The sequence below is a fragment of the Hemicordylus capensis genome, chromosome 2 (assembly GCF_027244095.1).
Source record: "Hemicordylus capensis ecotype Gifberg chromosome 2, rHemCap1.1.pri, whole genome shotgun sequence".
NCBI classification, from domain to species: domain Eukaryota; kingdom Metazoa; phylum Chordata; class Lepidosauria; order Squamata; family Cordylidae; genus Hemicordylus; species Hemicordylus capensis.
The window spans coordinates 266,665,865-266,679,744 of record NC_069658.1 but is presented as its reverse complement, the minus strand read 5'-3'; the positions used below and the strand labels follow the sequence as shown (position 1 = coordinate 266,679,744).

The following is a 13,880-nucleotide window of genomic DNA, read 5'->3' as shown; positions in this document are numbered from 1 at the left end:
TCTCTTCCTCCTAACACCATAAACCTTTCATGTATTTCCCCTCTTGCCCCAAGCTTAGCCCTTCACTCACGCAGAGCCCCTTCATGCATCAGGGCAGAGATGCTGCACAGCAGGCTGGCACAGGTCTCAGCGAGGTCGGGCATGGTGGCCATGCGGAATGCCTCCAGGCATGTGTAGCGCTCCAGCTCTTCCTGGCGCTCCACTGCCGCTGGATCATTACCATGGAGACCAGGCAGCTCTGTCACACGTGGCAAAAGAACCAGCTGTAGGAAGCAGAGGGGCACATCAGGGAAGAGTGAGCCTGGCTGGGATGAGGATTAGGTGACCAGTTGGTCTTGTGGGAGCAAGCACAAATTGCCTCATTTGTTAAGCAAGGTCCACCTTGGTTTGCATTTGGATGGGTGACTACATGTGAGCACTGGAAGATATTCCCCTTAGGGATTGGGACCATAGCTCAGGGGAAGGCAAGGCTATAACACCTGGGGCTTTCTAGTTTAGAAAAAAGGCAACTGCAGGGAGACATGATAGAGGTCTATAAAATCATGCACGGAGTGGAGAAAGTGGACAGAGAGAAATTCTTCTCTCTCACACATAACACTAGAACCAGGGGTCATCCCATGAAATTGATGGCCAGGAAATTTAGGACCGACAAATGGAAGTACTTCTTCACACAACGCATAATCAACTTGTGGAATTCTGTCACGAGATGTGGTGGATAAACCTGGATAGCTTTAAGAGGGGTTTGAATAACTTCATGGAGAAGAAGTTATCGGCTACTAGTCGGAGGGTTAAAGGCCACCTCCAACCTCAAAGGCAGGATGCCTCTGAGTGCCAGTTGCAGGGGAGGAGCAGCAGGAGAGAGAGCATGCCCTCAACTCCTGCCCTCAGGCTTCCAGCGGCATCTGGTGGGCCACTGTGTGAAACAGGATGCTGGACTAGATGGGCCTTAGGCCTGATCCAGCAGGGCTGTTCTTATGTTCTTATGAAGAGCTTCTGTATGTAACCTCTTGCATGCAGGAGGTTCCCAGGTTCAGACCCTGCCCTGGCATCTCCAGGAAGAGCTGGGAGAGCTGCCTGTAACCATCAGTCAGTGTAGACAATATTGGGCTAGATGAACCAATGGTTCAACTCTGTACATGGCAGCTTCCTATGTGCCCTCCAGCCTGATGTTACTATGATTCCATCTACAGCTGTTTATTCCTGTCTCTGTTAAAAATAAAAGTTTTGGACACAACATTCCAAGTTGTGCAGAACTTCTTCGTCTTCAAGTTATGTCAGGACAGGACTAGGGCCACACCTGGCTCCAACCAGCCCTCCAGCACAGAAACAGCAGCTGACACGCTGCTGCTGATGAGGGCTTCTTCCCAACAGGACCTGCTCACAGCCCACTCCAAGCCCAGTGCAATGCTCATATACCACTGTGAGCAGGGCCAGTAGCACTTCAGCCTGAATGGGGATATGCTGCAGACTCTTTTGCAATAATTCAGAGGCATTTGGGGCATCCTCTCAATGGAGTAAGGACCCCTGCAGGATTCAAGCTGCCTTGCAGCATAGGGTGAGGTCCTTGATGAAGGAGGGTCCTTGCTCCATCCCAAGCAGCTTTGCCAGGGAGTGTCTGCCCTCTACCCCGGTTGAGGAAATTGGCGGTCACTACCATAGAACTGTCATAAGCATGCCTATGAAGAGGGCTGGCCCTTACACAAAGTGAGGTGAAGTGGACACCTCTGGTGGTGGGTCCTCCCCCCCACCCGCGGTCACTGCCCTCCATCTTGCTGCCTCTCTTCTCGCCCACCATCACCCACCACCGCTTCTCACCCTCTCCTACTCTTGGTAAGGGGAAGGGTGTGCACCACCGCGGGGGAGAGTGTAGGGAAGAGCAACATGCTCTGTGTGCTACCAGGGGAGAGTGGCAGGGGAAGCAAGAACAGCAAGTGGCGCATTCTGTGCACCAGATGGGGAAACAGCAGTGTGCCACAACATTTCAGACAGTGCACAATAAACAGCAGAACTGAGGAGAGAGGAAGAGTGAGTTAGTCTTCCCTCTGAAGAGTAGGGAAGAGCAACAAAATTGCTGGATGGGGGGGTGGTTATGCACAGAATTCACTAGGCTCCTTGCACATGTAAGAGAAATGCCATCTGCGCTGCAGGAAAGCACAACACTCCTTGCAGTATGCAGAGGAAGGTGGCAGTGACCTAGCAGGAAAGGCTGGTCCTGGCTAGAGTCTCGTCATTACATTACAGCTTAGCAGGTGATGAACTGCCCCCACCAGTCCTAAGTGCAAGCAACATTTAGTTATTTAAATAACGTTTGTCTGTATAAACAAGGGGGCAGAGAAAAACTGGGGGAAGGAAGGGCCCCCATGCCCACCCCCAGCTACGGGCCTGGCTAGAGAACTGGACCTCCCAGAGGTGAGTACAGGAAAGGGTGTGAATACCAGACTGAGAGAAGAGTGCTGGGGCCATCTGACACACAAAGCTCCCTTTAGCACAAAGCCGTTTCTCACCGAGTCAACAAGGATGAAGGCTGCAGGGTGGCGCTGGGTCACACCTGCCCGCTGGAACCGCACAGTGATCTCATACTGGTTCCTGGGCTCAAAGCAGAAAGGCCGTGGCAGGAGCACATACCTGTGAGGAGAAGGCAGAGTGAGGGCCCCACTTGACAGCCAAGTCAGAGAGCATGTAGCAGTGGGAGCTGGTGCAGGGGAGACGAGGAACCCAGCCCTTAATGTACAAGGGCACACCAGGTCAATCTAGTGGGGTTCAGTCAGGTTAACTGAATGAAACTTGCTGGCTTCGGGAATCACCTGCCTGAACTCCACATGGTCCTAAATACTGAGAGACAAGCTGGAAGTTCAAGGTTCAGCTAGCCTTGAACTCCCAGCATCCCCAATTCACGCAGGATTAAACTGAGAAGTATTAGGGGAAATCTTACACTGTTTTTGGGCTGCATTCTTTTGTTTTGCTTCTAAAGCATTCTTTGAATGCGCGTGTGGAAGAGGAGGGAAGCAGTGGCCCTTGAAAGAAGCAGCAACCAAGGAGAACACCCTTTAACACCTTCTGAAGTTTCCTAGGATTACTAGTTTCCTAGGTCTCTTATTCTTCTAAGGCAGGAATTCTCAACCTTGGGTCCCCAGATGTTACTGGACTTCAACTCCCATAATCTCCAGCCCCAATGGCCTTTGGCTGGGGATTATGGGAGTTGAAGTCCATCAACATCTGGGGACCCAAGGTTGAGAACCCCTGTTCTAAGGGATGTAATGGGAATTGTTGCATGACAATCAGCACTCAATTAAGAGCCACAGCAGTAGCTGTAGAGGGTGTGTGCAAGGACTGGACTGAATGCTGGTAAAACTGGTTTTCCCAGAGTTGGGGGCACAACCTGAAGGGAAAGAGTCTATATTACCTGCAACTCAAGCATCAAGGAGTACAACGATCTGCCGAAAAACATATTGGCTGACATACTGAGTCCTTTTAATTTCAGTGGGACTAATTTGAGTAACTTTCCTCAGAGTGCCAGCCATTCTGTGTTAAAGCCCTGTGTCAGCACTAACAGTTTCTCCCAGGATATGTTGCAAGGCGCACCTTAAGCAGCAGATGCAATCTATACCTCATTTTGGATGGGTAGTGCTGATAGTGTGCCTGCTTAGGACGCCACTTCTAGTTTCTTCAGTTTCTTATTAGAAAGGTCTCTGATTTTTTTCTAGAGCATTTCTTATAAGTCTGGGCAGACAAGTATGCAGCTTGCATTAAAAAATGACCCATGATGAGTAAACATACATTAGTAAGCACACCAGCTCTCCTTTCCACCTGTAAATGACCAGCTGGTTAAGTTAACAATTCATCTTCTAAAGAAAGAATAAGACTTTTTCTCACACACAGCCAAGGCTGGGCTAAGGCAGCCAAGTCCAGGCTTGGTTTGCGTGTGAGAAACCACTGGAATCGCGCCCAATCCTGGTGGTGGTTCGGCGGCAAACCAGCCTGTGGAGCCAGCTTCTTAGATGAAGTTAAGGGAGCAAGCACTCAGTTTTTTTTAATCATGTGCAGTGCCACAGCTGCTTTTGGATGGGCAACGCCCATCACTTCAGGGACCCCCACAATGCACTACACACTTGTGTGGTGCCTTATAGGACTTCTGTGGGGCGGGACGACACTTCTTGGCCCCCGACCCTCTGCACTGCCAGGGACAGCCCATGTCCATCTGGACAGGCAATCTGCACACCTAGCCCAGACCCAACAACTGTCAGCAGAGGGAGGTAAGCTTCAGCAGCCTTCCTTCCCACACACCCTCAAGCCCTTCTCACTGATCGTGGGAAAGAGCTCAATGTATACACCCAACAACCAGCTAGACTGTAAAGGACTTTTTAATAAACTACACAAGATGTTATGTACCTCTTTGCCTTTTGGTCTATTAAAACAGAAAAAAAGAAAGAATAGCAGCTGCAGCATTCCTGATCTAGATTTAAAATGAGGCACAGCTAAAGGGGGCAGGGGCGTTTATTCATTCATTCATTCAATTGCTATACTGCCCTTCCAAAAATGGCTCAGGGCGGTTTACACAGAGAAATAATAAATAAATAAGATAAGATGGATCCCTGTCCCCAAAGGGCTCACAATCTAAAAAGAAACATAATATAGACACCAGCAATGGTCACTGGAGGGATGCTGTGCTGGGGGTAGATGGATAGGGCCAGTTATTTCCCCCTGCTAAATAAAGAGAATCACCACGTTAAAAGGCGACTCTTTGCCAAGTTAGCAGGGGTTTAACCCTTTCTTCCCATACCATGGCCCCAGTAAAAATAATCCCCCGATTGTTATTTGCCCTGGGAGGAAAGCGGTTATTTGCACCCATAGCAGCTTCCCTTCCAAGTGAAATAGCTTCAGTGGAGGGGATTTTTATTGGGACAGTAGTGTAGGGGAAAGTTAACCCCCTCCTCTCATGCTATGGTTCAAGATTGAGGGCCCACACAGCTGGCTGTTTATTTTTTAAATGGAATGCAAAGATGCATTTGATGTCATATGTAGTTTGACCCTCCATTAACGGGAACAGAAATGCCTCTCATTACTGGATTACTAAACATATATGAATTTAGTATGCAGCCAAGTGGGTTTTTGCTGTATACGAAATTTGTATAATTCAGTCTTGCAGGGTCAAAATACCTGTGACTTGTAGAGAGCGATTAGCCTGGATGGGCTTTAGTCAATAGCAGCTGGATTCAGCACCCATGAATCAGGCCCATGGCAGGGTTTAACCCCACCCCCCAACCTAATTGCCCTTTAAGCATCACATGTAGTTTTGGCCTCACAACAAAACCACACCTGGAATGCTTTCCACAAAACCCTTAGAGACAAGAAAATGCTTTTTTTCTCTTTGAAAAATTTATAAAACCACATAATAAACCTATTTTTGTCATGTCTTGATTGATCCAAGTAATGTACAACACTGCCACTTGTGGCAGCTTACTGCACAGAAGCGAGGTTTTATTCTCTAGGCTCCAGGCAAGCCCCGCCCTGTGGGATCACCCACTGGCTCATCCTGCAGCAGGAAGTATAAAAGGCTTCCTGGCCGAAGCAGGCTTTATTTTAATATTAAGGTCCTCTTTTGCTGGTTCTGGTAGGTCTCCTGATGGTGTGTTTAGTGTGATCCTTGACTTGTTACTGACCCCTGGCTCTTATTCTCACCCGCTCTGGCACTTGACTGCTACTTGGCTTGACCTCTGATGTATTCCTAGCTCTCAGTGTGGATCCTCCAGCTCCTGACGATCTACCTGGCTGGACACCTGGGGTGTTCTTGGCTCTCCTAGTCCTGACTTTGGACTTGTGTCCCCTAGTGACTATAGCTCATGGCCCAGCTCCTGACAAATATATATAATGCTCAAAAAACCAGCACTGGAGTTAGAAGAAATAACTGATTAAATGATAAAGGGTTAAATAATAAAAACAAAAGAGAAATTGAAAAGCTTGAGGATATGCTACATAAAAGAGTGAGATCCTCACCCTCCCTCCAAATACTAGATGCTATATTTATGTGAATGAAACTAGTTATTAGTGACATGAGTGATGTAATAAAAACTGATAACAGCAGGGGCCCTCAAATAAAACTCCAGTATGGAAAGCAGTTTGAAATGAAATTAGAGAGAATGGAAGAACAAAATCATGCAATTTCCCTTTGCATCTTGCAGTACCAGACTCCACCAGCACATGTAGAGGGCCCTCAGCCAAACCAAAATACCTACAGCTTCTTAACCACAAGAAACCTTGAGCTCTCCACTTAATTATGGTAAATACTCAGTCAATCCAACAGCAAATAGTCCGATGACAGGAAAACCACTTGTGTTTCCTCAAAGGAAGTCAATGTTAACTGCATCAAAAGACAGACTGTAACAATTGGAACATGGAAATGTGTTCCTTGCATGTGGTCTCATACTCCCCTTTTAAACTGCCGGCATTGTACTGAGAAATGTTTTGTAATTGGGTTTTTACATTTCACCCCTGTGCAAAAGGGCAATGTGACTCTGTCTCTTTCAAGAACCTGCAGGAAAAGAAAACTTCTGCTGATAAAACTCTTCAGAAGCCTATAGATATAGCAGATATATATTAAATGATTACACTCAGATGATCAACTAGTGGCTTGGGGGCCACTCCTGCCTCCCCCTCCCATGATGGACCTATACAATTTTAATCAAGGTGTGGTAAAAAGGTTGCCTTTATAGTTTCACTCATAAGACAATGTGCGTCTTCTCCCACCCTACAAAGTTATATATGTGACAGAGATTCCATACTTCCGAGTTACATCTTCCAGGAAAAGGTCAAGGTCTCCTGAAAAATACACTTCTGGCTCCTGGACTACTATTTTGAGAACAAAGTGACTACTGAAAATACAGAAAACTGACCAAATCTGCTTTAGGTTGTCAGTGATGCATCATATTTGTTACCAGTTTTTTTAAGGATGCAATCTACATGATCTTGGTTTCCATAAAACCTTCTCAGTGCACTGACATCAGAGAACTCGCATTTTGGGCAGTATAAAAATGTGATAAACAAACAAACAAACAAACAAAGTAGGTCGTTCTCAATCTCACATGCGGTCATGCAACCTCTGTCTCATGCACGCCAGTCTGTAAGGTGCATTAGATTCGTATCTCACCTGGAACTATGCGGCAGGCTCTCCCGGTACATCTGCTCTGAGGGTAGCACATTGCCACAGCGTGGGCTCATTGGTAAAGCCTGTGAGCTGACACTGACGACAGCTTCCCAGTCCTCTGTAGACTGAGAAAGAGACAAAGTGGGTTTAGAGCAGCAGGACCAGAGCAGATAGTCCTCATCAGGCCTATATGATAGATAGATAGATAGATAGATAGATAGATAGATAGATAGATAGATAGATAGATAGATAGATAGATAAACTGCCTGAATAAATACTTGCTGCAAAATTTAATTATGTCCTAAATGAATAGTTGTCATCATCAGATATTATACAAAGCCAGAGGATAGAGAAGGGCTCTCCTAAGTTGTTGAACTACCATTCCCATTATCCCCAGCCACACTAAATTAAAAACCAGTATCTTCTGCCACCTTTTCCTTTGCCACACCAACCGCCATCTTCAATATCAGGAAGATATGGTGTAAAACAGCGGTGAAGAGCTAACAGCAGTGAAGCTATGGAATCATAGCATTTTAGAGTTGGAGGGTGCCTTGAAGGTCTTCTAATTCAATACCCTACTCAATGCAGGAATCTACAGGATCCCTGATAATGGTCATTGAGCCTCTGTTTGAAAACCTCCAGTGAAGAGAGGTTCAGGAACTGAAAAGTCCCCACTTCAAAGTTCTTAGTCTCTGTTGGAGATCCAGCTCCAGATGGCATCGACCTTTTGCACCAGTAACCTTAATGACCACTAGGAGCATTGGGGGTAGAGATAGATAGTTAGGGTCTCCCTTCTCTTTCCTGTTTATCTCTGCCTCTATGACCCCTCTATGGATAGAATGTACTCAGGAACTTCCTGGGACTGACTTCCTCCTTCTTCTTCCCAGAATGCTTCTAGCTCTCTCTCTGAGCACCATGCTTCTATAGGTCTCTCTCTGATCAACATATATCTCGCTGTTAGACATAGGTCTTTTCTATCATCATCATGTACTTCTGAATAAAGTAGATTAGCTTAACCTTACATGAATCTCCATGCTTATCATTTACAAGCTGTTGCCCCTGAGACCATGTTAACTTGTGCTGTAATGAGAGTGAGTTATTTCCTGTAATACTCTGCTATATAAGTAATTGCCCCCAACAGTCTCAACCCCCAATATGTACTCCAAGGACAATACTGTCGACCTACTTTGAGTGGCTGTTGTAAGGATTACTGAGATAAGTTGATGTAGAGGGCTTTGAGCATGAGTCAAACTGCTTAATATAAAATAATAATAATAATAATAATAATAATAAACACAAAAGTATGAATATGAATGTGTTATTGCTCTTGCTTGTGCTTCCCAAAGCCATCCATTCCAATACTGCTGATTCCCTGCCCCTACACATACACACCCTCAGGATATGGTCATGTCCTCCTCACACAACAAACATCCACCAAGTCCCTTCCAGCTCCTTTCACATACCTCAGGCTCATAGCGCAACAAGATATCATATTCCATGGGGTAGGGAATGTTGTCAATGTGGAAGGATAAGCCAGCCCCATCCCGTACGCGGGCAAAGCCTGGGCCCGTCCATGTAATCATGTGACCTGTGTGCTCCCGCTGCACAACCTCCACATCTGGCTGTAGGTGAAAACATGGGGTCAGCAAATGGCTTTATGTTCCCTCCAGCCTTCCCCACTCCCACCCATCTGCATAGAAGCAGGCAAGGTGCTTTTCATGGCAATCTGAGCTGGAAGAAGAAATCAGCCTGCTTTTGGGGCTCCCTCACCCCCAGCCTGTGGAACCACTGCAGAACACTTCTGACCAATTGCAAGCCACCTTGCATAAAAAACTGTGTGTGCAAATCTGATGACTGCCTTTAAATCACAAGAGTAAAGCTTAATGCACTTATGCTTTTCTTTTATTATTTGGCTTAATAAAAGTCTGAGGAAATCACTCACTCAGACATAACATTCAAAGGCTGCCACCACATCCCCAAAACAGCTCAGCTTCATGGACCAACACCACCAAGGGGGAGAGCCCACAATAGCCCATGGCAGGGACGCTGGCCCGATCCAGCCAACAGCCCACCCTCTCCTCACATGGCCTCTCCTCACATATTCCTTCCCAGCATCCTCTCTGCCACACCACTTCCTCCGCACTCTCGCAGTCACCTTTTGCTGAAGCTGCCGGGCTCGTCTGAGCGCTGCTCGCTGCTGTAAGAGTCTGATTGTGCTGTGTTGGCGCCTCAGCCTCACTTTGCGGCCATTCTGGACCCCATTATAATATTCCACACAGTCAACAGGAGCCTCAGGCCTCAAGGCACCCTATGACACAGAGAAACATTATTTCGTTACTGCATGATTAGTTGTTCCTTATTGCAGACAGCTGAGCCTTGCCTTTTGTCAGCTGTCCAACAGCCTGCTCTGTTAGGCACTAAGACTGGCAACTACAGAATGGCTGAGGCTGCAAGTGCAAATGCCCTAGTATTCCCCTATAGCAGAGCTGCGCAACTTTGGCCCTCTCACAGATGTTGGGCTAACACTCCCATCATCCCTGCTTATTGGTGACTGTGGCTGGAGTTGTAGTCAGGCATGGAGCCTGACCGCCAGTGGCCCGTGTGTGGCGGTGGCCCCACTGACCTCACCCCCTGCGTCTGATGTCAGACGTGAGGGCTAGCCATGCCCCCACGTCTGACGTCAGACGCGGGGGGCATGGTCCAGCTCCCACGTGGCCCCTTTGGGACCACGTAGCGCAGCCAGGAGTGGCTCTTCCCTGCCTTTAAGGCAGGGAAGAACCGCTCCTGGCCATGCCACGAATGCAGCGCTGGCCATTTAACTCCTGAAGGGGCCGTGCAGATCAGAATGATCAGAACGTAATAACAGAAGAAGAGCCCTGCTGGTTCAGACCAAAAGCCAATCGAGTCCAGCATCCTGCTTTCCTTAGTGGCCATCCAAATTATTATATAATATAAATCTAACAATCACATATAAATATTTATATACCATTTGTCAACAAGAAAAAGTTCTCAAAGCTGTTGACACAGCAAAAGGAGGGAGAACATCGTTCCCTGTCCAAAGAGGCTCACAATCTAAAAAGACACACAAAGGAGACACCAGCAACAGCCAAATCCCTCCAGGGAATCCACACACAGGTGTTGAGGGCAGTGTCCTCTCCCATATACGTATGCTCACCGAATTCTAGTAGCCTGCCACTAGTATTCAGAGGCATACTACCTCTGAACCTTGAGGCTCCACATGGCCATCTTGCCTAATAGTCACTGATAGCCTTCTCCTCCATAAATATGTCTAATAGCTTTCAAAGCCAGCTAGGCTAGTGTCCAATGATGTGCCTTCCGTTGACAGCAAAATGCCTTTTCCTTCTCATGCCAGCTTTCCATGTATGAAAATTATGGTTTGGATAGTGTGCTTTAATCTGCAGAAGGGGTGCGTGTGTGGTGTCCAGATGGGTTAAAGTGCAAGAGTCTAAGCTGCACTGGATAACTTTTAGGTTCTACCCAACTATATAGTTCGTATAACACTTTGCCCAGGAGGAATAAAGATAGCCCCAATAGCCCTGCTTTAAAGACAGCCCTGTGGTATTCGGATGAACTACATGAGCTGAAGCGGCAAGGTAGCACAAGTGGAGGAAGACTCGGTGCGAGTCTGATCAGGCACAACACAGAGCACATTTGAAGAGCTATGCTCTGGCAGGTCGGGCAGCAAAGAAGTGGTTCTTTTCTGCCCGCATTGCTTCTGCAAATTCACATCCAGCTGAGTTGTCTAAGGTTGTGAGGGGGCTAGTATGTACCCCTCCCCCTTGAATTTAAACTTGGAACCATCAGTCACTCGCTGTGAGGTTTTAAATGATTATTTTGTGTATAAAATCTCTCATATTTGGGCCTAGCTGGATTCCACAGTTACTGCAGAATCTACTGGGGAAGTGTCCAGCAATTCCTCTTATGGGATTAGATTGGATCATTTTCAATTTGTGACTCCTGAAGAAGTGGACAAATTTCTTCAGACGATGTGTCCTACAACCTGTTCTCTTGACCCTTGCCCAACTTGGCTTATCTCATCTGGTAATCATATTATCAGTGAAGGTTTGATAAATATTATAAATGTTTCTCCGAGGGAGGGCAGGATGCCTCCTTGTCTTAAGGAGGCTATTATTAGACCACTTTTGAAGAAACCTGCATTGGATCTCTCGGAGTTAGCTAATTACAGACATTTTTCTAATCTTCCATGGTTGGGCAAGGTGATTGAGTGGGTGGTGACCTTTCAGCTCCAGGCAGTTTTGGATGATGCAGATTATCTAGACCCATTTCAAACTGGCTTTTGTGTAGGCTATGAAGTTGAGATTGCCTTGGTCAGCCTGATGGATGATAATAGCCAGTTGGAGATCGGAGGGAGGGAGTGTGACTCTGCTGATCCTTTTGGATTGCTCTGTGGCTTTTGATACCATCGACCATGGTATCCTTCTGGACCGCCTGAGGGAGGTAGGATTGGGTGGCACTGTTTTACAGTGGTTCCATCCCTACCTCTCTGGTAGATTACAGATGGTGTCGCTTAGAGACTGTTCTGCAAAGCAAGAACTAAAGTGTGGAGTTCCACAAGCTCCATACTGTCTCCAATGCTCTTTAACATCTACATGAAACCGCTGGGAGAGATCATCAGGAGGTTTGGTACAGGGTGTTATCAATAAGCTGATGACACCCAGATCTATTTCTCCATGTCAACCTCATCAGGAAATGGCATATCTGCCTGGAGGCAGTAATGGGCTGGATGAGGGATAACAAACTGAGGTTGAATCCAAATAAGATGGAAGTACTGACTGTGGAGCCACCTAATGGCGCAGTGGGGAAATGACTTGACTAGCAAGCCAGAGGCTGCCGGTTAGAATCCCTGCTGGTATGTTTCCCAGACTATGGGAAACGCCTATATTGGGGCAACAGCAATATAGGAAGATGCTGAAAGGCATCATCTCACACTGTGTGAGAGGAGGCAATGGTAAGCCCCTCCCATATTCTACCAAAGACAACCTCAGGGCTCTGTGGTTGCCAGGAGTCGACACCGATGCGACGGCACACTTTACCTGTACTGATTGTGGTGGGTCAGGACCTGAGAGATGGCTTAGATCTGCCTGTTCTGGATTGTTCTGTTCTGTTCTGATCGACTGTTCTCCTCCTGAAAGATCAGGTATGTAGCTTGGGAGTGCTCCTGGATCCAAAGCTCTCTCTGGTTTCTCAGGTTGAGGCAGTGACCAAGAGCACTTTTTATCAGCTTTGGCCAATACATCAGCTATATCCATTTCTGGAGCTAAATGACCTTAAAACAGTGGTACATATGCTGGTAACCTCCAGGCTCAACTATTGTAATGCACTCTACATAGGGCTGCCTTTGTACATAGTCCAGAAATTACAATTGGTACAGGATGCAGCAGCCAGATTGGTCTCTGGAACAACACGAAGGGACCACATAACACCAATTTTAAAAGAATTGCACTGGCTGCTGATATGTTTTTGGGAGAAATACAAAGTGTTGGTTATCACCTATAAAGCCCTTAACGGTTTGGGCCCAGAGTTTTTAAGAGAGCGCCTTCTTTGTCATGAACCCTGCCACCTGTTACGATCTTCTGGAGAGGTCTGGTTATGGCTACCCAGGACCGGGCTTTCTCTGTGGCTGCCCCAGGACTTTGGACTATGCTCCCTGCTGAAATAATAGCATCTTCTTCTCTGTTTATTTTCAGGAAGACGCTTAAGACTCATCTGTTCTCACAAGCTTTTAATTAGAATTAATTTTAATAATTTGTTTTAATAACTGTTTTATGCTATTGTTTTTATTGTGTTTTGTAGATTTTAATCTGTGACTTTTATATTGTTTTAAATTTTGTACACCACCTAGAGATGTATATATCAGGCAGTATAGAAAAATGGTAGATAAAACAAATAAACAAGTAAGAAGTCCCTGTACACAAATCCCTTAGACCAGTGATTCTCAAACTTGGGTCCTCAGGTGTTCTTGGACTTCAACTCCCATAATCCCCAGCCTCAGTGGCCTTTGGTTGGGGATTATGGGAGTTGAAGTCCAATAACACCTGAGGACCCAAGTTTGAGAATCACTGCCTTAGACAAACCCCATAAGAAACGCAAGTGCCCTCTCCTTTCCCTTTGGATAAGTGTCCCTTATGCAAACCACAAGGGCTTTCTAGATACAGTCCCTTCTCTCTATGGCCTGGGATCTTGTGTTCTCTTCTTCCAAGTCGTCTACTTCTTGTGCACTCACCGGCAGACCCGGATGCGTTGGGGCAAGACCCGTAGCATGCTCTGCTTCATACATGTAGTAGTCCAGGGGTATACAGAAGAACCCAGGCTGCACATCATTGCATTGGCGTCCCATGAGGTGGGGCTGGCAGGGGCATTGCCCATCATCCATGGAGCACCTGGAGACAGAAAGTATGATAAGCAGACCCATGGCAGCCAAATGCTTAAGCTATGGTAGTTGGGATCAAAAAGGGAAAGGCACACTCAGGATCCCTTAATTGCCTCTTGCTCCAGTTTGACCTCACAATCAACATAGTTAAAGTATAGATTCCACCCGCACTACCCCCCACAAACTTTTCATTACATGCTTAGGAACTAGCATGTGGTTTCATATCAAAAATTGTGACTAGAAGGAACAAGGGGAATGGTAGTTGTTTTGGATGGATTTATCTAGGACAGTCTTACTCTGTTATATTATCAGGGGGTGCAACTTAAA

The 13,880-nt window shown here is 46.6% G+C and overlaps 1 protein-coding gene across 4 annotated transcripts in view; it reads right to left on the bottom strand.

Moving 5' to 3' along the window:
• The window catches only part of LOC128347072 (laminin subunit beta-2-like), an 82,551-nt gene that overhangs the window by 34,752 nt on the left and 33,919 nt on the right, over positions 1 to 13,880 (bottom strand). For all 4 annotated transcript variants that reach the window (XR_008317361.1, XM_053301141.1, XM_053301140.1 and 1 more), the window contains 6 exons: positions 13,407 to 13,563; positions 9,297 to 9,449; positions 8,605 to 8,763; positions 7,145 to 7,266; positions 2,505 to 2,625; positions 71 to 263 (listed from right to left, as the gene is read on the bottom strand). Coding sequence is in view for 3 of the 4 variants with exons in the window: in XM_053301141.1 (XP_053157116.1) it covers positions 71 to 263; positions 2,505 to 2,625; positions 7,145 to 7,266; positions 8,605 to 8,763; positions 9,297 to 9,449; positions 13,407 to 13,563 (905 nt within the window). In the remaining variant the exon portion in view is untranslated. The remainder of the gene's footprint in view (positions 1 to 70; positions 264 to 2,504; positions 2,626 to 7,144; positions 7,267 to 8,604; positions 8,764 to 9,296; positions 9,450 to 13,406; positions 13,564 to 13,880) is intronic.